General features: G+C 37.1%; 1 protein-coding gene across 1 annotated transcript; it reads left to right on the top strand.

Annotated features, from left to right (window-relative positions):
• The first annotated feature begins 17,622 nt into the window (after nucleotides 1-17,622).
• LOC110879919 (protein NUCLEAR FUSION DEFECTIVE 4) lies at nucleotides 17,623-23,141 on the top strand. The gene is made up of 3 exons (XM_022128462.2): nucleotides 17,623-18,107; nucleotides 20,843-21,762; nucleotides 22,420-23,141. The coding sequence occupies exons 1-3, from the start codon at nucleotides 17,772-17,774 to the stop codon at nucleotides 22,886-22,888; spliced, it is 1,725 nt and encodes a 574-aa protein (XP_021984154.1). The 5' UTR covers nucleotides 17,623-17,771; the 3' UTR covers nucleotides 22,889-23,141.
• The last annotated feature ends 3,056 nt before the right edge of the window (nucleotides 23,142-26,197 follow it).

The raw sequence follows: 26,197 nt of genomic DNA, 5'->3' as shown, positions 1-26,197 counted from the left end.
AGTCCCTACTACATAATACCGATTAGTCGCCGGTGCCAGGCGAACGGGTTATTAGTTGATAGCGCTATTTAGGTCTTACCAGCCTCACACCGTGCCATGGTATGGGATCGGTCGTGAACTAATGTACTCAGGCATCCGTCAATGATGATAGAACATTGACATCGGGGCATCCTGCGGAAACGCAAACGGTTACCTAGTGTTCGGTATTGGAAAAACAGTTTAGTCGCTAACTTTTGGGGTAGCTCCCCATGGCATGTATAAACGGATAAATTAACTGGTGAAACGAGTTTTTGGTAATTAAAACTGGACAATTAGTGAACTCACTCAGCATTATTGTTGACCCCTTTACTGCATGCTTTGCAGGTGGCCAGTGACTGGAGCAGCTACTTGGGATGTGTAGTGGTCGTCTGCCCGTGTGTTGGGCATTTATTATGCTTACCTTATGAACACTGTTTAAAACTATTTAATTATGCTTCCGCTACTTGTTACTGTTTTAAACTTGAAACCTTAAACTCTGAACTTGATATTTGCTAATCTTATGGTTAGTAAGTATTACTTTAATATTAACCAATGCTTAGTATAATTGGTGGCTGGATCCTGGTCAGTCACGCCCTCGAAGCGGGTGTTATCCGCGGGTGGATTTTGGGGGTGTGACAGTAACCTACTAATGAATTTAAAAATTCGAGTTTTGGGGTGTTACACCTTGTGACATATAGATCAGTTGGGTTCGGTGGTGATTTTGTGTGTGTTTAGAGATGTGTTTGTGGTGGCCAGATCCGGTGGTGGTGGGGGTTGGTTGGATACGGTGGCTGGTGGTGGTGGGGCTCGATTCACTGTGGTGGTGGTGGTGGTGAGGCTTAATTCGCCGTGGTGGTGGCGGGGCTCAATTCGGTGGTGGTGTCTCGATTTGGTGGTGGTGGTGGCTGGATTTGACGGTGGTGAGGTTGGTTGAAGGGATGGGGTTAACTGAGAGGAGACAAGGTCGAATGTGTATATTATATATAATTTTTTTATTTTTTAAATAAATGAGTAAAATTATCGATTTACCCTTGTGTGCAAGTCACATGATCAGATATAACTTAAATTTTTAACTTTGTTAGTGGTAAATGACGAAAGGTGTAACAAGTTTTCCAAATAAAGGATTGTGACTGTGATTATTAAAGTTAAAAGTTATCCATTGCAACTCGATACAAACATAAAGAACGAAAACTGTAATTTACCTTTAACTCTTTTAATTAACTTACGATAGATGTTTTCCCACTATAGATGTTTTTTTTTTCAATTGCGTGTGGGTTTGTTCTTGCGTACGGCATTAGCTCGACGTCTACTACTAGACGTCATTGGATTAACTATCGTCCACTTTGGACTTTTTCGTAGTAGCTCCCAACACTTATAGTACGTGAAAGGGCATTTCGTCCTCTCGAACTCCTCCAATGTCCTCGTTAAAACCCCGATGTCACTTTCACCGCTCGGGCGAGTATCGTAGTTACGTTGGTAAACTTCTTGGAACGCGTGAGACTTGTTGTTGATGTCGGTCCATTTGCTAGAAATGGAATCTTTGTCCCGATATTCGCCTTGACCCCACGTGCTAAAAAAGAGTGCACGAACCCTATCCCAAAAAATGGGGCCCGTTTGAAAGTTTGCTACAAATTAAAAAAAATTATAAGTTGTATGTTAAAAAATAAAGTAACAAAATACGTAAAATAATATATATATAAAATAGTTACCGGTTTCTTCGTCCTCCGAAATGTCAAGCCACGCCCGAGTCAACGTGAATTCCTCTTCCTTCGTCCATTTAATGATATTTTTTGTACGCCGAGGTTCGTCTTTTTCCTTCTTCTTATGCGACATTTTGCCGCGTTTCGATTTATCTTGCACCGGTTCGGGTTGCGTCTCCGGCAGGACATCGACATCGGGTTCGGATTCGGGTTGTGACGGTTGAGACCCGCCGGCTTGACCATAGCCGAAAGTGGGAGGCACAAACGGAGGGGCGCCACTCAAGTAAGCCACGTACGTTAAAAAGCTCGGGTCCATGTCTTGAAGGTTATACGGGTTTTGCGGTTGGGTTGTGTTCGGGTTCGTGGGTCTTGCGCGGACACCAAAAGGGGGTCGGTATGGATGCATGATTGTATAAATAATAGGAGGAAGTGGGGGTTTTTTATAAAAATTAGAAGAAAGTGGGAGAGAAAGTAGGAGAGAAAGTGGGTTTTTTTATAAAAAAGTGTGAGAATGTGGGTTGATAATATATATAGTGGGTAATATTTTAAATTAAAAAAAATAATAAATATGACCGTTTGTCAATGGTACAAATCTCGCCCCCCCCCATAAATTTTAAGCGTTTTAATTAAAACGCCTTGGTGATTTTTTTCGAAAATAACACCGGGTGTAACGGCTACCGGGGCGTTATAGAGCGTTATTTTTGAAAAATTTAAAAAAAAAAACGCCCCACTACGGGCGGTCTAATACCATTTGTTCTACGCTTTTTGTCTAAGTTAATGGTCTTTTGCATGTGTTTGATTTGTTTTTTTCTAATTGAATATGCTACTCAAATAAAAAGTCTATTTTATTTTATCTTAATATTCTATTTCATAAATAGTGTTTTTTTTTCTAATTGAATATGTTAATCGGTAGAGGATCCTGTACATTAATCCAGAAGTGTGAGAAGTGTATTATAACACTATATATAACACCATATAAACAATGTATAATACTTTGTAACACCATATAACACCATATAACACTATGTAACACTATATAATTAAATTCAAATTTCATTTCCAATACTAATTGTCATACAAGATTCAAACAAAATAACAACATTGTTTCAACATAAATCATAACAATAAAAGATAGATTAATCTAGGTGTGTATCTAGTCCACCCTAAATCTTGTTTCATCGTGTAACATCACTTCATCAATTAACCTGCAACATGTATTAAAATAGAGTTCAATGCAAAAGCAAAGGCGAGTATACAAGTTTGACTACATAGCATAATAGAATAAAAACTCATATCCAACATGTCACATAATGTGTAAATTACTAGCAATGCAATTTTTGGCGTACAATATGATCACACCCAAGAATACAACGCATAACACGCCTAATCCCAAAAGTTTAGCGGGGTGGTAAAGTTTAACTTAACAATACCCACAAGAATAACGGGCGGGGCGTCAATCCTATAACGCTATAATTGTTAAGGTGGGCTAGCAAAGTTAATGAGCATATAACGTTCCAAATCGTTCATAGAGCATACAAGCATAGCAAATATTCACAATAGTTTCATGTCACGTTCATAGATAGAGTATGTTTTGTTTAAGCATAAGAGTTGTTTTGAATAGGTATACATGTTGCATCCCAAAATGTAAAGGGGAAAAAGGGATCGAGTATACTCACGGTTTACAAGTCTTGAACTTGGGATTCCGAGAGTAAGTTGGTGGATGAATTAGCTTGGAGCACCTAGTCCTTCTACACGAGGAAACGTAGGTGTGTGAGTTTGGCGTTTACGGAAGATTAAGAATATGGAATAACTTAGCATAAAGAAAATATATATGTATATAAAAATAATCATTTTTTTAAACCTTATAACCATCATATGACACTAGGTAACCAATATGGTTATTTAATGTTTTTCATGGGTAGTATACCCATTAGAATCATATTAAGGCTTAGGTCTTGGATGATGTTCTACTTCTTTAACATGTAAACATAAGTTTAACATCAAAGGTTCGAATGAGTATGTGCTTATACTTAGGTTAAATATTACATATTATTTAGGTCCAATATTTCAAGTAGGAGGTAGAAGATTAAATCTCCATTTAGGTACCTCTAGTTACAAGGATGTCATGTATGGGGTAGGAAGACTAAACTTCCATTTAGGCACCCCTTTGATGTTCACCACTTCACTTGATGTAAAGACAACCAAGGAGGGTCACGAACTAAGGTCTATACAAGTATGTAAGATAAACTAAACTAATAGAAATCATCAAATCATATGAGTATTGTATGTTTGGACAACCCAAGTTGTTCCATAATCACTCATGCATCAAAGTCTAAGTTTGACATGACTTGTGGGTTAAAACCCTAAACAAAACACCAAGTTTATGAGGTTTAATCCTCTGATTTTTAAGTGTCTCAACCTTGTTTTTAAGCTTAACCAACCACGAGAAGAGTTGTAAGCATTAGGACATAGGTGTGAGATGAGTAGGCTCAAGTTTGATAAGAAATAACAAGTTGTTGAATAATAATAAACAAAACAGAAAGTTTTAGTTCATTTTAGGGCAAATCCAAGCATGCTTCTTCCAAGGAAAAACCAAGGATTCAAACCCAAGGACATAACAAAGCAATAGGAAGAAGAACCAAGTGATTTGGTTGAGAAATGAGCAAGTTACACTCACTTTTGTAAAGCTTCACGAATCTGTCCAAAACTCAGATTCTCAGCTGATTAGAGAGTAGTTTAGTGAAGATTTAGGAGTTGTGAAAGTGTCAAATGGGTTGGAGAAGGTAGGTATTTATAATGGAGGAGTTATAAGATGATTGGAGGTGATTAGAGGTGGATTAGAGGTGATTGGGTGAGTTTAAATCTTGGGATTTCGTGCATACAGCTCAAGAAACACACCTTTTGCCGAAACAGGGGCCTAGCGTGACGCGAGGGGGCTTGGCGTCACGCGGCGCCCTAGTTCCGACAAGTTTCATTTTTTTGCACTTTGGCCCCTGAAGTTTAGGTTTGATCCTTTTTGATGCATTTTTGATAGTTTACGGACTTGTTTTGATATAAAAGCATAGTATAAGGTGAAATCAAGTACGACGATCAAAATCAAAGTATAATTAAGCGTATAAATGTCATAACCAAGTATCGTTCTCGTTCGAAACACGTTCAATGCATAAGTTTAGTTTAATTACAAGTTTAGCACATAGTTTCCAAGAATAACGTTCAAGCACAAATTGATTCACTAATCGAACATACGAGCATAATTAGAGTGCGTACAACAATAATGTAACAAAGTACAAGTTTCATTAATGATCCAAGTCTCGGTTTGACAATGATAACAAAGAAAGGAACGATTACAAGAATACAAGGTTTCCAAAAATAGAAATACAAACAAAACTTTCTATAAATGGAAAGTACAAAAGAGCCGGGCGTTACAGTCTCCTCCCCTTTAGGAAATTTCGTCCTGAAATTTAGGAAGACGTAGGGAAGAGATGAGGATACTTCGACTTCATATCCTTTTTGAGTTCCCAAGTAAATTCGGCGCCATGTTTTCCTTCCCATCTAACCTTGACGATAGGAATTTTACTGCGCCTTAATAACTTGACTTCTTGTTCTACGATTTCCACCGGCTTCTCCACAAAATGCATAGTATCGTTGATTTGAAGATCTTCGAGGGGAACTTGAAGTCCTTCATCAGCGAGACATTTCTTTAGGTTCGAGACGTGGAACGTTGGATGAACGTTGTTGAGCTCTTGAGGTAAATCGAGTCGATAAGCCACTTTACCAATCCTTTCGAGTATCTTGAAAGGACCAACATAGCGAGGGGCAAGTTTTCCCTTTTTACCAAAACGAACCACTCCCTTCCAAGGAGACACCTTGAGAAGGACATGGTCTCCAACGATGAATTCCATAGGTTTGCGTCCCTTGTCAGCGTAGCTCTTTTAACGACTTCGAGCCTTGAGTAGATTGTCACGGATTCGGAGAATCTTATTCGTTGCTTCTTGTATGATCTCAGGGCCAGTAAAATGTTTGTCACCAATCTCGTGCCAGCTTAAAGGAGATCGGCATTTGCGACCATACAATGCCTCGAAAGGAGCCATTTGAATACTAGAGTGGTAGCTATTGTTGTACGAGAACTCGATCAAAGGTAAATACACATCCCAACTACCACCAAAGTCGATGACACAAGAACGGAGCATGTCCTCTAGGGTTTGGATAGTATGTTCAGTCTGTCCATCCGTTTGAGGATGAAAGGCCGTACTGAGATTCAAATGAGTACCCATAGCGGACTGAAAAGTTTGCCAGAGACGCGAAGTAAATCGACCATCACGATCAGAAATGATGTCGAGAGGAACACCATGATGGCGTATGACTTCATTGGTATAGATACGAGCGAGTCGTTCAACCTTGAAATCCTCATGGATGGGAATGAATTGAGCGGACTTGGTCAAACGATCAGTGACCACCCAAATACTATCGTAACCAGAAGGTGTACGAGGGAGTTTAGTTATGAAGTCCATCGCAATGCTATCCCATTTCCAAACGGGGATTTCAGGTTGTTCGAGTAGGCCAGAAGGTCGTTGATGCTCGGCTTTGACTTTCGAACAGGTAAGACACTTGGAAACGTACACAGCAATGTCCCTCTTCATATCGGGCCACCAATAGGATGTACGTAGAATATGGTACATCTTGTCAGCGCCAGGGTGAATTGAGTACCTAGATTTGTGTGCTTCGTTCATGATGAGGTCACGAAGATTGTCACGATCTGGTATCCAGACGCGATCACAACAATAGAGGAGACCATCAGGTTTCGAAACGAGTTGACTTTCAGATGCTCCACGTATTTCTACAGCCATGGAACCTTCGTTGATAGATGAGTACTGCGCTTCACGAATACAATTGTGAAGATCGCTCGAGATATGAAAACAACGGATAACATCTACATGAGCCTTACGACTAAGTGCATCGGCCACGACATTCGCTTTACCAGGGTGATAGCGAATCTCGCAGTCGTAGTCGTTGAGTAATTCCACCCAACGTCGCTGTCGCATATTGAGTTCTTTTTTGGTCAAAGATGTGTTGTAGGCTCTTATGGTCAGTGAAAACCACACACTTAGTACCGTAGAGGTAGTGTCGCCAAATCTTCAAAGCAAAAACAACTGCGCCAAGTTCGAGGTCGTGGGTAGTATAATTTTTCTCATGTATTTTGAGTTGGCGAGAGGCGTAAGCGATGACTTTGTCTCGTTGCATGAGCACACAACCAAGACCACGATTCGAGGCATCACAATACACCACGAAATCATCATTCCCATTAGGGAGAGCGAGGATAGGAGCGTTGCAAAGCAACTCCTTGAGAGTTTGAAAAGATTCCTCTTGCTCAGGACCCCAAGCAAAAGGTTTCTCTTTTTGAGTCAACGAAGTGAGAGGAACGGCGATCTTTGAAAAGTTCGAGATAAACCGGCGGTAATAACCCGCCAATCCTAAGAAGGAACAGATTTCAGAAGAGATTTAGGCGCGGTCCAATTCTTCACGGCTTCGATTTTTGAAGGGTCGACATGGATTCCTTTTTCACTAACAACGTGTCCAAGGAACTGAACTTCTTTGATCCAAAACTCGCATTTAGAGAACTTATCGTATAAACGTTCAACACGCAAGAGTTCAAGTATAAGGCGAAGATGACGTTCATGATCGGCTCGAGATTTAGAATAAATGAGAATATCGTCAATGAAGACGATCACGAAGCGATCCAAGTAAGGCTTACAAACACGATTCATGAGATCCATGAACACAGCGGGTGCGTTGGTCAAGCCAAAAGGCATAACCACGAACTCGTAATGTCCATAGCGAGTACGAAAAGCGGTTTTGGGAACGTCCTCTTCGAGGACTCGAAGTTGATGATAACCAGAACGAAGATCGATTTTGGAGAAACAGGTAGCGCCTTGAAGTTGGTCAAAGAGGTCGTCGATACGCGGAAGAGGGTAACGATTTCTGACGGTGAGTTTGTTGAGCTCACGATAATCGATGCACATGCGGAAAGAACCATCTTTCTTTTTAATGAAAAGCACAGGAGCACCCCAAGGAGATGTATTTGGACGAATGAAACCCTTATCGAGGAGTTCTTGAAGCTGAGTAGACAATTCTTGCATCTCGGAAGGTGCAAGACGATAAGGAGCTTTGGCAACAGGAGTCGCACCAGGTACGAGGTCAATACGAAAATCAACAGGAGGAGGACCGGGTAAATCTTCAGGAAAGACGTCAGGGAAGTCGTGCACCACTGGAACATCACTTAAACTTTTTCCCTTGCCCTTTTCTTCCACAACGTGGGCTAAAAAGGCAAAGTACTGTTTGCATAAGTACTTGTTCTCTTGTGTGCAGGACATCAACTTTAGTCCCTTTGAAGGTCGGTCTCCATAAACGTGCAAAACGTCACCGGATGGAAGGGGTAAGCGAACGAATTTCTCGTGACAAGCGATTTCAGCATGGTTCTTTTGAAGCCAATCCATGCCTATGATGACGTCGAAACTGCCCAATTGCATGGGTATAAGATCGATAGGGAAAGCATGCTCGTTAAGAGTAAGACGACAATCGAGGAGAATGGAATCGACTAAGATAGACTTGCCATTGGCGACTTCAACGGAAAACGACTTAGGTAGCTTAAAGCGTGCACAATTTAACAATGATTCGAATTCTAAGGACACAAAGCTTTTGTCCGCACCAGTATCAAATAGTATCGAAGCATAAAGATGGCTAACAAGAAACGTACCATTAACGACGTCATTGTCGTTGCGCGCTTGATTTGCGTTTAAGTTGAAGGCGCGTCCACGAGGAGGCTGCTGCTGCTCTTGGATCCATTGAGGGCATTGGGGACGAAGATGATTAACATCCCCACATTTGAAACATGCCCTAGGTGGTCTTGCGTTCTGAGGGGCAGGCAGAGCTTGTTGAGCTTGAGGAGCTGGAGGAGCTTGCTGGTAAAGGCGGCAAAAAGCGGTATCGTGCCCATAACGATGGCAACTGCCACAACGGCGACACCTAGCATTGGCGGGATGATGGTAATTGCAAGTGGCACACTTGGGGTGAATCCCAGTGTACGGCTTGGGGGCATCAACAGGAGCAACAGGGTTCGGGTTAACAGGCGGCACAATCGCGTTGCAAACGGGGTTGGATTGCTTTCGCTTCTTCCCCCTATTGTTATTCGATTGTTGGGTGATTTGGTGGGCTGGCTTGGAAGGCACAGTGTTCGCGGCTTGTTTATCACGGATACGGTTGTTGTTCAAGGACGCGGCCAAACGGTAAATGGCTTCGATGCTATCGAGTTTGGCTGCCTCGATCGTATCACGCATGCTAGGGGGCAAACCATTGATGTACTTGCTCTTCTGGCGCTCAGGGGTCGAGACAAGGTGAGGGGCTATGAAACTGAGTTGCTTGAACCGGGTGGTATAGGCTAGGTTATCATCTCCCACTTGCTTAAGAGCCCAAAATTCTTCCTCTAGTTTTTGTTGTTCATGAGGCGGGCAAAACTCGTCCATCATCAAGGCTTTGACTTCCTCCCAAGTCAACGCATACGCTAGCTCATTCGACCGGATGTTTCTTTCGCTCGTCCACCACTCAAGAGCTCGGGCTTGGAACCCCAGTCACTGTTGATGAAAGTGACCTCAATACTATCGAACCACGCGAGCATGGCGGTCACCCCATCATTGCCAGTGAATGGCTTGGGATTGCAAGACGAGAAGTGTTTAAAATTGAACGAAGCGGGCTTGCGGGCTTCGACCTTAGAGTCGACGGAAGAGTGAGGAGTTTCGGAAGCTCGAATCTCGGAAATGACTTTGGGGACGACACGCGCAAATTGATCGGCCATGAAAGCCATCATCTTCTTGGTGGTACGGGACCTTGACTTCTTAGACGCGTTGGGGTGACGAGAAGACATCTAAGATTCAAAAGAGGGAATAGGTGAGACTTGGTCATAATATTTGTTTAAGAAAAAGAAATTGATCACATAGCATAAAGTGTCACATAGCATAAAGGGTTCAACTTGATTTACATAGCATAAAAGGTTCAACTTGATTTACATAGCATAAAAGGTTCAACTTGATTTACATAGCATAAAAGGTTCAACTTGATTTACATAGCATAAAAGTCAAGACGTCTCATATAATCATGAGTTTCTCATAGCATAACATGAATAAATGAAAGCATCGTAAATTTAGTTTGTTCACGAGGGATTATTATTGTTTGCGATTGCGATAACGTGCGAAATGATTAAAACGAAATTTTGAAATGAACGAACGTTCAAGTATAAAATCACATATAAATTGAGATACATAAAAGAGAGGCTCAATAAAACATTGGATTGTTTCGGGTAGAGAAACGTCGACTATTCCAAAGTGGGTCGAAAGTTCTTTCGAGTTAGAGATATTGTGCTTTGGCCTATAAGTAAGATACTCTCGTCGAGAAGCGATTAACGGTATCTTACCCTTCCGGTTACTACACAACACATCTCTAAATGATTGAAACATTCGGGACTTTGGCGAGAATAAAAATCGAGGAATGGGACTTAATCGACGAGATGAGGGTTTCACCTCTAACTTGACGATTTCGTACCCTAAATGTGGTTGGTACTCGTCGGGTCAAAATATAATTTCGACACTTTGACGAGGGTCCACTAGAGTTGAAATGGAAATTACCATTAAGTTGTGGATTTCACTCCTAGCTTAATGGTGTAATTTCGTGCAAAAATAGTTTAAGGTAGAATAAGAGTCGTTTACCAAATTGTGGGTTTCACGCCTATTTTGGTAAAGTCGTCTCGTTTATGTTACAAGAGTATACAAATAAACACAAGTGTATTCATGTTAGCCTTAGGAAAGGCATATAAATTTAATCAACAAGAAGTATAGCTAGGAAGCATGCATGGTAGAGTACAAAAAGTTTTAAACAACAAATAAGAGGCAAAATTCCTAAAACTATAGATTAGGGCAAAAGCATGGCAATTTTTTTCCTAATTCCCTATAGTTATGGCTCTGATACCAATCTGTCACACCCCAACCGATGGCGGAAACATCGGGATGAGACGAAGTGTGTATAGATTGCAAGAGACTTCATAACACTATGTGACAATATTTAACTAAATTCAAATTTCATTTCCAATACTAATTTTCATACAAGATTCAAACAAAATAACAACATTGTTTCAACATAAATCATAACAATAAAAGATAGATTAATCTAGGTGTGTATCTAGTCCACCCTAAATATTGTTTCATCGTGTAACATCACTTCATCAATTAACCTGCAACATGTATTAAAATAGAGTTCAATGCAAAAGCAAAGGCGAGTATACAAGTTTGACTACATAGCATAATAGAATAAAAACTCATATCCAACATGTCACATATTGTGTAAATTACTAGCAATGCAATTTTTGGCGTACAATATGATCAAACCAAGAATACAACGCATAACAAGCCTAATCCCAAAAGTTTAGCGGGGTGGTAAAGTTTAACTTAACAATACCCACAAGAATAACGGGCGGGGCGTCAATCCTATAGCGCTATAATTATTAAGGTGGGCTAGCAAAGTTAATGAGCATATAACGTTCCAAATCGTTCATAGAGCATACAAGCATAGCAAATATTCACAATAGTTTCATGTCACGTTCATAGATAGAGAATGTTTTGTTTAAGCATAAGAGTTGTTTTGAATAGGTATACATGTTGCATCCCAAAATGTAAAGGGGAAAAAGGGATCGAGTATACTCACGGTTTACAAGTCTTGAACTTGGGATTCCGAGAGTAAGTTGGTGGATGAATTAGCTTTGAGCACCTAGTCCTTCTACACGAGGAAACGTAGGTGTGTGAGTTTGGCGTTTACGGAAGATTAAGAATATGGAATAACTTAGCATAAAGAAAATATATATGTATATAAAAATAATCATCTTTTAAACCTTATAACCATCATATGACACTAGGTAACCAATATGGTTATTTAATGTTTTTCATGGGTAGTATACCCATTAGAATCATATTAAGGCTTAGGTCTTGGATGATGTTCTACTTCTTTAACATGTAAACATAAGTCTAACATCAAAGGTTCGAATGAGTATGTGCTTATACTTAGGTTAAATATTACATATTATTTAGGTCCAATATTTCAAGTAGGAGGTAGAAGATTAAATCTCCATTTAGGCACCTCTAGTTACAAGGATGTCATGTATGGGGTAGGAAGACTAAACTTCCATTTAGGCACCCTTTTGATGTTCACCACTTCACTTGATGTAAAGACAACCAAGGAGGGTCACGAACTAAGGTCTATACAAGTATGTAAGATAAACTAAACTAATAGAAATCATCAAATCATGTGAGGATTGTATGTTTGGACAACCCAAGTTGTTCCATAATCACTCATGCATCAAAGTCTAAGTTTGACATGACTTGTGGGTTAAAACCCTAAACAAAACACCAAGTTTATGAGGTTTAATCCTCTGATTTTTAAGTGTCTCAACCTTGTTTTTAAGCTTAACCAACCACGAGAAGAGTTGTAAGCATTAGGACATAGGTGTGAGATGAGTAGGCTCAAGTTTGATAAGAAATAACAAGTTGTTGAATAATAATAAACAAAACAGAAAGTTTTAGTCCATTTTAGGGCAAATCCAAGCATGATTCTTCCAAGGAAAAACCAAGGATTCAAACCCAAGGACATAACAAAGCAATAGGAAGAAGAACCAAGTGATTTGGTTGAGAAATGAGCAAGTTACACTCACTTTTGTAAAGCTTCACGAATCTGTCCAAAACTCAGATTCTCAGCTGATTAGAGAGTAGTTTAGTGAAGATTTAGGAGTTGTGAAAGTGTCAAATGGGTTGGAGAAGGTAGGTATTTATAATGGAGGAGTTATAAGATGATTGGAGGTGATTAGAGGTAGATTAGAGGTGATTGGGTGAGTTTAAATCTTGGGATTTCGTGCATACAGCTCAAGAAAGACACCTTCTGCCGAAACAGGGGCCTAGCGTGACGCGAGGGGGCTTGGCGTCACGCGGCTCCCTAGTTCCAACAAGTTTCATTTTTTTGCACTTTGGCCCCTGAAGTTTAGGTTTGATCCTTTTTGATGCATTTTTGATAGTTTACGGACTTGTTTTGATATAAAAGCATAGTATAAGGTGAAATCAAGTACGACGATCAAAATCAAAGTATAATTAAGCGTATAAATGTCATAACCAAGTATCGTTCTCGTTCGAAACACGTTCAATGCATAAGTTTAGTTTAATTACAAGTTTAGCACATAGTTTCCAAGAATAACGTTCAAGCACAAATTGATTCACTAATCGAACATACGAGCATAATTAGAGTGCGTACAACAATAATGTAACAAAGTACAAGTTTCATTAATGATCCAAGTCTCGGTTTGACAATGATTACAAAGAAAGGAACGATTACAAGAATACAAGGTTTCCAAAAATAGAAATATGAACAAAACTTTCTATAAATGGAAAGTACAAAAGAGCCGAGCGTTACATGACCCATATAAAAATGGGTTGACCCATTAACCCGTTTAACTATTTAGATAAAAAATCTTTTATATTTTTGTTTTTGTTTTTTCGGTTTCTAATTTACATGGTTAGTTATTATAATGTTAATTTTGACATGTTATATTATTTATCACACCAACCCGCCAACCCGAATAATAATATGGGTCGGGTTCGGGTTGAACATTTCAACCCACCAACCCGCCAACCCGTAACCCGTCAACCCGCCAACCCATCAACCCGACACGATTGCCACCCCTAATCCCTACCCATAAAAAGTCTATTTTATCTTAATATTCTATTTCATAAAAAGTCTACATACACGTCTTAGGTTTTTATTTAATTTATAAGTAGCCAAAACTATAAAATAATAGGGTTTTTGTTATTGCTACAAATTAGTAGAGCTATCGAGACTCGAGAGTGCAATATTAACTAAAACACTGAGCTTTATAATGAGTAAAATGGTGAGTATAAAGCACTAGCTTATCACCCGTGTAACACATGGGTTTGTTTTAGTTCATTAGATTAAATTTTCCATCAAATCAATTGTAAGTATATAATGTTTTAAAAATCATTCATTAATTGATAGAAAATAAAAAATGTTATATGATGAATATTTTACATTTGCTAACAACATTACAACGATAAATATTAATCCATAATGAAATAAATAATAATTAAACAGCGTATGCTAATGAGACATTAAAAATAGACCATGATATCAATCTTTCAATGAAAACAATCATAATTACGTAGTGCTTTACGTTTTATTCATTAATTGATTGCGATTGCAATTCATTTATTACATGCCAAAAAATATGAATAAAAAATATATATTTAATATTAAACCAACAAATACTAATGAATGAAACGAAAACACTACAATAAACCAACAAAACTTGAAAAGTACATAATGCTTTAAACAAAATTTTAGTTCACAGCTTAAAGTCTTACATACAATAAAACATACAAACAAATAAACACTGATATGTGTTATTACTCATGTTCAAGGTAACCTCTTTCGTGTTCATGTGAGCAAGAAGAAAGGAAGACACAAAGGATGTGTCAAACATAGTTCAAATGATACAGGTTCAGGTAATAAGAAGAAACCCTCTGTTGAAGAAGCAACCAGTGATAGTGTTTTGGTGGAAAACATGGAGGGGTCGGTGACATTGTCGAGGGTTGTTAGGAAATGCTATCACGATATGGAACCTGATTGCTACCGTCATGTCCACCTCTATTGCTACCGTCCTACTGTCAACACCACCTTGACGCCTACATCACGGCCAACGCTACCACCTACACCATTGCTACCATCGTCGTGATAGCATCTATACTCCCATCAACGTCCTCGCCACCAATGACATCCCCATTATCAGCCTCACTTTCGTGTCTTCGTCAACACAGCGACGCCACCAACTCCGCCACCACGACACCATCTACGTCATTGTTGTTGCTATCTTCACTGTTGCCACCGCCACCTCCATCCTTCGCCACAAAAAAAAGTAGAGGAAAGTTTGCCTTGAATTTGAGCGGTAAAAGACCTTTTTACCCTTAATGAAGCGCGTCCCACATAATAAAATTGATGTTATTTACAAAAACGCCACCGCACAATTTAGTCCATGGATTGTTTTGATCTGACGATCCATAGGCCTTCTCACCGTTCTCACACTTTCCCCCATTTTCTCTAAATCCTGACCCTATGTTTATATAAGAAATATTATTATTTATAAAAGTATGATAAAAAATAACTTAATAATATATCTTGTAATGTTAAAACAAAATCATTTATAAATAAGTACAAAAATATTTATATGCATCTTGTATGCAATAGTTAACAAATGATAAACGAGTCAAGTCACAACTGAGTTTGGTGGTAAATATCTACTCACAAACGAGCTAAAGCTTTAGAAATAGAGTTCAAAATGAGCCGAGTTTAAATCCAAGCACTTGAACGTTAAACGACAGGCTCAAACTACTCGGATCGTTTACACTTTACAACCGTGTTAAACGATGGTTTTATAAAAAGTAATTTACAAAGTATACGATCAGTGGCGGACCCAGGAAACTTTTCATGGGGGTGCGGAATATTTTTAACGATTTTAGGCCCCTAACTATATAAAAATTAGTTCATATAGCGGGTCGAATCGGTTCGGGTCATGTAAAACAAAAGAACATCAAAATAAAATTTATATAATCATCAAATACATGTCAAACGTCATTACAAATATATTTAGAATTGTGTCCTACAAGTTTTCATTTTTTAAAATCTATCCAAAACATCATCTAGAAACATTTTCTTAAGCAAGTATTTCTCTATATAAATCGCTCATGGTTCTTATCACATATAAATCACTTATGGTTCCATTCACGTATCTATTCAAAATCCCTTGGAAATTTTCACCTTCATGGTTCCTATCACATATAAATCGCTTCGTAAGTTCATAAACAACACTTAATCAAAATAAACAATCATGTTCAACCATAGTCCATATTTTTCAATTTTAATCTTTAAACATTGAAGCCCTAGTTTTAAATGTTGATTAGTTATCAACAAAATCATTAACTACAAGTCTAGAACAAGTAAATAACCAAAAAAACCATAAAAAGATCAAACCCCTATACATCTATATTTTCTACTAATCACCACATAAAACAACAAAAAACAATCAATAAATAAATGATGCCCGTTCTAAGCCAGAATCTCGGTGTAATTATAGTAGGAACAGTGGGAATTTTGAATTTTTCAGCCAAAAAACTTGTTCGGTTGTGAGCCGCTTCTGCTGTTGTTGGGCGTCTTTTTTTTGGGGGCGCGATTTGGATTTTGGAAGCCGAATGGGTCGGTTGGTTTGGGTTATTTTACTTAGTTCAAAATCTTTGGGTTGGGTTTGGGCTTGGATAGTTGGGTTAATAAAAATAGATTGTGGATTGGGTTCAGTAATTAAATGGTTAAAGAATAAATATATAAATTGTATTATATACTTATATATTAATAATTATCAGTGTTTTAAATTTTTTATATTTTTATAAATTCATTAATTTTTTTAAGAGAGGCGGTTAAAAATTTTAAAGGGGTGCGGGTAAAAAAAAACCAAGAAGCGCGGTCTGGATTTCGGCAAAAATTAACACTAATTTTTTTTCAAAGGGTGCGTCCATCCACCGATAAATATGGGTAGGTCCGCCTTTGTATACGAACCACTTGCATCCAACTATGGTACCTACCACCTCACATTCTCTAGTATTATCTCACATGACCCACTCGTTTTATTTGCGTTCCATTATTTAAGGAATATGTTAATGGTGAATATGTGGGGCCTACATGACAGAGATAAAATATTGAGATATTCCTTACTCAATGCCAAATCAAAACTGTATTTTATCACATATTTTAGAAGGCAAAGATACAAATGTGGAACGTCAAGACTCAAGAGTACAAACGTACTATTACGAAGAGAAATTTACAACATTTCCTTTGTAGTTAAACAATGATATAATTTTAGTAAATTTTGAGCACACTTACATTTTTCATTTAATATAATGTATAACTTTTCGTTGTATAAGCTAGAATTACCAATACTTAATCTAATTATCATCTCTAATAGATATAATCAAACTATAAAAAAACAACTTTTTTCTACATTCAAAATGATACACCTAACATTCTTAATTTAGATGAGGACGGGGTTGAAGTTGTTTATGATGAAACCAAGGATTCGGGTACATATCCTTCGTCTTCTAGAACAGGGGCAAGCACCTCTTCCACAAAGATCTCCAATGGTTAGTCTGTCTTTGGTTCGTCTAAAGGGGCTGCCGTTTCGTGGCAACTCCATTTTCGATGATGGAGGTTGAAGATTTTGGTTATGTATTGTTTTGTCTACTAGATATCTTTGCATGATGTGTAGTAGGCTAGGTTTGATGTGATGTCATAGGTTCTTTTTATGTTTGTTGGCTTACATATATGGGGCATGTCCTGTATATGAACTAGTGTGGAATTTATCCTCACTACTTGTACTTATTTACAGTTTATAATAGATTCACCGGGGTAACTCTTTACCCAAAATACTATAAAAAATCCAATGCATTTTGTACCTACCACCACATATTTCCTACCTACCACTAGATCAATATGAGAATAGGAGTTAGGTGGTGAGAGGGTCGTTGAGCATTTCACGGTTTGCTGTTATAGGGCCTCATGTCTAATTAATTAAACGAAAAACAATATAATAAAAAGTCGTAAATTATGCTCTTGCAATCTGTCACATGGGTTTTTCATAAAAGAAATCATTTATACAATCATCAATCTATATAAAAATTAATATAAAATCGTACCAAAGGGCAATAAAAGATAACACGAATATCAATCTATATAAAAATTAATATAAAATCGTACCAAAGGCCAATAAATGATAACACGAATAGTAGTCAATCTAAGAAAAAATATCATTTCATTTCCAACACACAACTTCTTCCATTAAGCTTTCATACCCAAATCAAATACCCATTAAAGATCTTGTGTTACTTTTTCATACAATCTTGATCATCAAAGATGATCGGAATACCAGAAAAGGCGAAGACTTTTGTGAACAACAGATGGCTGGTTTTTGTGGCATCTATGTGGGTTCAGTCTTGTTCTGGAATTGGGTATATGTATGGAAGCATATCGCCGGTGATCAAGAGCACCATGGGTTATAACCAGAGGCAGATTGCTGTCTTGGGTGTTGCCAAAGATATCGGTGATGCTATTGGCTTCGTTGCTGGTAGTTTGTCTGAGGTTGTTCCTATTTGGGTGGTCCTTTTCATTGGGGTTGCTCAAAATTTCTTTGGGTATGGTCTTGTTTGGCTCACTGTTAATCACACATTGCCGCCGCTGCCTTTGTGGGTGGTTAGTTTCTCTCTCTCTCTCTCTCCCTCCCTCTCACACACAGACGGATCAAATGGTCAAACCCATAAGCTTTGATTTATGAAATGGTCAAACCCAAAAGTTTTGATATATGAAATGGTCAAACTCTAAGATAGTTCATTGATATTGATATTTATCTAAAGAGGCCTTCAGTTTTGCCTCTGCGGAAAAAAAATTTAGGATCATTTTATTGGACACCAAATGTCCAAATGGTCCATATGACAAGTTTATTTTCTGAACCCACTTTTGACTTTTAAAAGTCAAAGGATATGCTTTGGAGTATCCAAAATGAGAACTTGTTCTTGTTATTATTTCAATATTAACTAGCAATAACACCCGCGCGCGTTGCGGCGCGGGTACATCGCAGACATGAAATAAATTAGTCCAAACGTTATGTGATGCGTTAACCATATGAAAACACGTGTTTCGACATAATCGATTTAACTCAATGTAAGCTATATAAACAATGTGATTGGATCAAAACATAAAGTAATCAAATTTATAGTGTACAATCATAATGTTTTACATGTGACCCTAGTTATACATACACAATGTAACTGGTATAACGAAAAAAGTTGACACGTATAATCAAAAGAGATTAATTAAAAAGGGAAAAAAAGAAACCACAATTTGACTCCACTCCGATCGATACAAAATTTACAAAGCATTCATAAAATAATTACGAAAACATATTATATTTGACCTGACTCGTTCTCCAAAAAAGTTTACATCGAAACATACACCAACTCGAATTTATACTGAAATGTACATAAAAATGTGCACGAAAAAAATAGTTTTTTTTTTAAATGAAAACGTATTACATTTAACCTGAATCGTTTCCAGGAAAAGTTTACGTCGAAATGTAGAGCAAATTGAATTTATATTGACACGTACACAAAAATATGCCCGTAAAAAAGTTAGTTTTTTCTTAACTAAAGGGGGTATAGTGGTAAAGGGGTTGGTTCCAGTACAAACCATATTTATCCTACAAACCGTAAGAACAGATCTTAGCACTTAAAAAAGTTAAATTAGCACATACTAAAACAATACATACATAAAGGTAGCACTTTTGAATTATATTAGCACATGAAAATTAATCAAGATAATTGATTTTAGCACATATTTGAATGATACCAGCACTTTTCTTAATCAGCACATTGAAAATAAAAGAAAGTTCCAAATAAAGAATTAATTGTTTGTTAGGATATTTATAGGGGATTCAATATAATTGATATTATTAAGGATATTATTTTATCATTTCGATATAATTGGTTCGATGTAACGTGACACTTTTTAAATGGTTCTTACAGTTTGTATGCTAAATGTGGTTTGTATTTGATCCTGCTCCTAGTGGTAAACTCGAAACAAATTATTAGTAATAACTTAATAGGTTAAATACGTTCTTAAAATCGTGACAAGTAGCACTAATGCCACACCACTGACAACGACCACCAACGTTAGAAGAGCTCGTAAAAATAAAATAAAAACAGTAAAAAAATAACACCGAACGAAAAACAAACGTAAAATCGTTCAACCACGCCCGCCCGTTGCGACGTATTAATGCGAAGAAATTAGCCATAAACGTTGAAAATAATAACTAAGTCGATGTAGGACCCGCGCGTTATGACGAACTTGTTAAATGAAGAAAAATAGACGCGTTGTTACTGGTTTGTCAAACGGGAAAAACAGACGAAAAACGGTTGAACCTCACGCGCACGTTGTGGCGTGTTGACTCGCAAAATTTAGAACGAAACGTAAACGAAAAACTTGTGAAACATGAAAAGTATGGGGGGACGAAAGTTAAAATAAAAAGTGTGAGGGTTGAATTGTAAAAGATGAGTTAAAGTGGTTAAATGCAAAAGATAAGAACCTTTGGGTTCAAAATGAAAAATACAAAACTTTTTTGAAAAACACCCAATGCATAACTTACAACAATGAATAGCAACAAAATCTTGCTAATTTATACTTTGTAAATGTAAATAGGAAATATTACAAGTTTTGTCCTTTTATCTTTATACCAATTTTCAGGCGGTGTCCTTTTTAACGAATGTTGACAGGCGGTGTCCTTTACTAGGTATTTTGTTGCAAGTTTAGTCCTTTACACCTAACCCAGTTAAAAAACCCTGTTAATTGTTAACAGGCGGTGTCCATTGCCAGGTATTTTGTTGCAAGTTTAGTCCTTTACCTAGGTATTTTGTTGCAAGTTTAGTCCTTTACACAATTACACCCAACAATTAACAGGGTTTTTTAACTGAGTTGGGTGTAAAGGACTAAACTTGCAACAAAATACCTGGTAAAGGACACCGCCTGTCAACATTCGTTAAAAATGACACCGCTTGAAAAGTGGTATAAAGATAAAGGACAAAACTTGTAATTTTTCCATACTAATATTTACAGCAATAAAATAGGAAAGAAAAGGTTATGGTAGAAATTTAACCGTAACCCGAGTCTCATTTAACAGGTAAATGCTAGCTAGAAGTGATTCTTGAATCTTGAATATTAATTATACTAGGTTTGACTTTATAAAGGCAAAAGTTCAACACTTTTGGAATCAGAATCAGAATTTTGATTTATGAGTTTAATGTTGACAAAAAAAAATGAGAATCTTGATCTACCTAGTACCTAAATCCATGTACATTTCTATGTTTATCATGTTAATGTTCCAAACTTACTTAAAAAACAAACATTTTTTCTAAAGCTTACAACTTTGATTGCAGCTATGTGTTTGCATATTTGTTGGAACGAACGGCGAAACCTATTTCAACACCGGAGCTCTAGTTTCCGGAGTCCAAAACTTCCCAAAAAGCCGCGGTCCAGTCGTTGGAATCCTCAAGGGTTTTGCGGGTTTAAGTGGTGCTATACTAACACAAGTTTACTTGATGTTTAACTTCCCTGATGAAGCCTCCATCATTTTCGTGGTAGCTGTGGGTCCCACAATAGTCATCACATCGGTTATGTTCCTAATCAGACCCGTTGGCGGCCATAAACAAGCTAGACAATCCGATGACACGAGTTTCTTAGCTCTTTATGGTGTTTGCCTCATTCTAGCTGCTTATCTTTTGGCGGTTTTAATACTACAAGATCTCGTCGATTTGAACCAAACTGTACTCACCGCGCTCGCACTCGGGCTCGTGACTCTCGTGTTGCTTCCGGTGGTAATTCCCGTCACATTAGTGTTTTTCTCTCCCAGGTCCGAGGAAGAGGAACACCTTCTTAATGCGGAGAAACAAGAAGTGATTGATCATGGTAAAACCGAAGTTATTTTGAGTGAAGTAGAAGATGAAACACCATCGGAGATTGATTCACTTCCGGCTGAAGAACGTGAAAAACGGATCTCGCATTTGCAAGCAAGGTTGGTGCAAGCGGCTGCTGACGGAGCTGTGAAAGTTAAGAAGAAGAAGGGTCCAAGAAGAGGGGAAGATTTTACTTTGACGCAAGCGTTGGTGAAAGCCGATTTCTTGCTCATGTTCTTTTCGCTAGTTCTTGCATCGGGTTCGGGTTTGACCGTTATTGATAACCTTGGTCAAATGTGCCAATCTTTAGGTTATGAAAATCCTCATATTTTCGTTTCCATGATTAGCATTTGGAACTTCCTTGGTCGTGTTGCTGGCGGATATTTCTCCGAGCTAGTTGTAAGGTGCGTTTGTGGGCCTTTCCAACTTTTATTTAACCTCTGGGTTTACACAATTACGGTTTACCTAGGGCTGCAAACGAACCGAATGACCTTGTTCGTGTTCGTTTGTTAAGAAATATACGTGTTTGCGAATTGTTCATGAACACTTACCGAACGAGATTTTATGTTCGTGTTCGCTTGTTAAGGAAATGAACTTGTTCGTGTTCGTTTGTGTTTGTTTGTTAATTTTAGGCAACAAACGCAAACAAACGTTCATGAACACAAATGGAAACAAACGAACACAAACAAACATTTATGAGCAGAATATTTAATACATTGATACTTATTAAATACTTTATTTGTTAGAATTTTTAAGAATTTAAACTAAATATATTTACTAAAAACATTAATGAACTATCGAACATAAACAAACATGTTACCGAGCGTTAGTGAACATAAACGAACAAACGGGACCTTTGTTCAGGTTCGTTCATTTAACTAAACGAACGAAATTTCGTGTTCACGTTCGTTCATTTATTAAATGAACGAACACAAACAAACTTCCCGCTGAACGGTTCACGAACAGTTCACTAGATGTTCGGTTCGTTTGCAGCTCTATGTACAGGTAAATAAGTTTGATTTTTCCAAGCGATTTAACTTTTTAAACTATTATGGCAACAGGAAGTACGCATACCCGAGACCAGTGGCAATGGCTGCGGTTCAAGTAGTGATGTCGTGTTCACTTCTCTACTATGCCGTTAGTGCACCAGGGGCCATATACATTGTCTCAGTTGTGATGGGATCGTGTTACGGGGCCCATTGGGCCATCGTGCCATCTGCTGCGTCAGAACTATTCGGGCTAAAGAGTTTTGGCGCATTGTATAACTTTCTTACACTTGCTAGCCCGGCCGGTTCGCTAATCTTCTCCGGTGTCATTGCTAGCGGCATTTATGACTATGAAGCCAAGATTCAAAGTGCTACAAACCTTAACACGCTCACAGATGGTGAAGCACTAACGTGCTATGGAACCATATGCTACTCCATCACTTGCGGAATCTTGTCGGTTCTTTGTCTCATGGCATGTGTCTTGAGTATGATTGTGGTGTATAGGACTAAGAGAGTCTATGCAAAACTTTACGGGAGTTCTTGAAGTTAGATCGCACTCCTCGGACTATACCGTGGTTGTATCATGTGTGTTAGGCTCATAGATTTAAGGTTTGGTAAAGATGGAGCCATTTAGAGTATTGATTCTTTGGTACACTACTAAATTCTGTTTTTTTTTTTTTTTTTTTTTGGCTGTGCTTCAAATTTAGTACACCATGCAAGTTTTATTTGTAGAATGGACCATATGTACCACTTAAGAGTTTTGTGATGGATGTTATATACAAATGGTGTTTTGTTGAGATTGGTTCTTCTTTATGGGAAATGATAAATTAGAATTCATGGTTGAACATTGCCACACTCGGGCAGGGGCGGAACCAGAGGGGGGTCAGGAGGGTCCGTTGACCTTTCGGTCACCGGAACTTTTTGAATTTTATTTATAAATTTTGAGTTTTTGAAGAACAAACTTAGAGATGGACCCCCTAATTTGAACCAGTATAAAATATAAGCTTATGATGACCCTCTAACTAAATCGTTCTGGTTCCGCCACTGAACTCGGGTTATACTCGAAATTCGACATGAGATCTAAGCCTTTAACTTCAAGCTCAATCATGATAAAGTGATCAATACTTTTGAGTTCTCTACTCGGTTATCATCATTATTTATTTCACGCTTACACTTGTTTATCATGATCGATGCTTTCGGGCTCTGTTAAATTATGATTTTTGTTATCCGGCTATTATTTATGTGTTTGTTGTCAACGTTAATGTATGTACGCTGGTGCATGTTAATGTTCAATCGATGCTATCGATGCTTTTTTGGTGTGGAGTTCTACTTAAGTAACTTGATGGACTAGAAGCGACCCGTTTGGAAAATTTACTTTTTACAGTTACTGAGTGACAACTTTATTGTCAATGAATCAATTCAAGTTCGTGTTAACGTAATTATATTGTGAAAATTTTCATTATAAAAGATTTACACAAAAATTCAAACTAGAAGGAATTGGAAGACCAATTTTGTATGAAATTTAATTTTGACTCTATTCGACTTTGACTACTGATGCATGTTCACATACATTTGTGAGATGTCATTATGTGGATAGGGTGGTTTTCACCAGTACACAGATTCTAAAAAGTTACCATTTGGTTTGTTAAGGCATGTAAGGTGTGAGTCATTAAATGTTGTGCAAAAAAATCATGTTTCAGGCCCTAATTTTAGCAAATTAAGATGAAAAAAAGGTACGAAAAAGGATAGAAAAAGACAAATAAATGGTTACATTTATGTTAACTAGCTCTTAATATTGTTATGACCATTTGATTTTTTTTTCGGCGAAAATATAGATTTCAGTTCTGCATATTGAAGAGTTCAGGTGATCTTTTGATAGCTCAATGTCTATATCCACAATGCTCTATTAGTTTTTTTTATTAATACAATTCATTATACTATTTAGATATTTGCAGAGTTTGGAAATGAGTTATTTCATTTATGAATTCTAATATATACATATGCCATGTCAGCAAATCATGGATTGCATCAACGAAAGAGCTATGGTGATCAAGGAAACAGCAGAGAGAAAATTTGCAGAAAAAGATTATACTGAGGCAAAGAAACTTGCCCAACAAGCAAAAGATTTGTTTCCGGGTCTCGGATTTATATCACTTTTTATCACAATTATCGACATTTATCTCTCCCGAACGAAAATAATCGACGGTCAACCCGATTGGCATGCAGTTATGGGGCTGGATAATACCGCGACACTCAAGAAAACGTGTGAAAAATTCTATAACTTATATGAGGATGTTAAGGGTGGTAAAAATAATGTTATTGGAGCAGAAGGGGCCCTTCAGATATTATTAGAAGCCTTTTGTCATTTGAGTGGAGAGTTTTGGACCATGTGTCCTAGGTGTCAGTTTAAGTTCCAGTATTCTAGTGATAGAGTTAACACAGTGATTGGATGTTTTAACTGTCACAGGTGTTATCTTGCAGTCCCCCTTTCAAGTGGGGCGTACCCAACGAGTCCAAGAACAATGTCTCATTTTGAGAGGCGGAAAACGAGTTTGGTTCTTGCATTAAAGGCGCCTTCGTTTGATCATGTTGGTGAAAGTGGTTCTTCAAAAGAAGTTGGATAAGGAGGACGGTGATTTGTTATAGGCATTTTGATAATGTTTTAAAATTGTTTATATCTTTTCTGTGTATTGTCCATTAGTGTTTGGAAAGCATATGATGGCAATCGATTTCTATATTTTATAAAGTTTAATTGGTTTCGATTTCTATATTTTATAAAGTTTATTTGGTTTTATTCGTGGTTTGAATTGATGATGATGTATTGTTACACTAGGTTTTAGAAGAGCCCGAGAGTATAAGCCTCACATACGCAAGGCGTCCGATAGAATACTTATAAATAAAATCTACATGATTTTTTTTTTCTAATTGTTAGTTCTTAAACACGAAAAAAAAATCATATTCATTATTAATAATAAGAAAAAAACATGAGTATTCTATGTGCGAATTTTTATTTTAGGAAAAAGTTATAGTGTACAACCACAAACACACTTTATAAACCAAAAAACATAGAAAACGATTTACTTTTGAATTTTGTTCTCCATACACAACCAAATAGTTTTATATATTCCTAGATAATCTTTATGTACAAAAAAGAAACTTTAAGTACAACCATAAAACTTTACGTGGAATAGAAACTTAAGCTTCGTGTGTAAACACATTCAAACCTGCCTTAGTAAGTACAAGATAATAATAATAATAATAATAATAATAATAATAATAATAATAATAATAATAATAATAATAATAATAATAATAATAATAATAACATCAACAATAATAACAGTAATAGTAATAAAAATAATAATAATAATAATATAATAATAATAATATTTTTAGATAAATAAGCTTGTGCTAAATGCGTGCATATCATAAATAAGAATGAAATAAATAAGTACCGGCTAACTTGTTACACCCCCATTTTAATCCTCTTAAATCTGTAATTTTGTTTATGTTATGATTTTAACCTTCAACCTTATGAAGATGGGCATTATCTAAATCTAATCTAATTTAATTTAATTTAAATATTAATAAAAGATTCCAATTAATTACACATGGCACTTTCTCCTTCAACCTCACATTTTTACTTATATTTTCTTTAATTTAAAATTATTATTTTTTTCTAATCCTTTCTATTATTATTAATATTAATGTTTATTATAATTTGTATTTGTATTATAATAAATAAGGATATCTTACTCCATAGTTCAATTATATGCATTTTAAAAGGATAAAGTATTTTTAAGCAATTTAACAAAGTCCAAAATATATTATGGCAATTACTTAGTATATAAAT

The sequence above is a fragment of the Helianthus annuus genome, chromosome 9 (genome assembly GCF_002127325.2).
Source record: "Helianthus annuus cultivar XRQ/B chromosome 9, HanXRQr2.0-SUNRISE, whole genome shotgun sequence".
NCBI lineage: Eukaryota > Viridiplantae > Streptophyta > Magnoliopsida > Asterales > Asteraceae > Helianthus > Helianthus annuus.
Note: the sequence above shows the minus strand (reverse complement) of the source record. Positions and strands in the feature narration are given on the sequence as shown.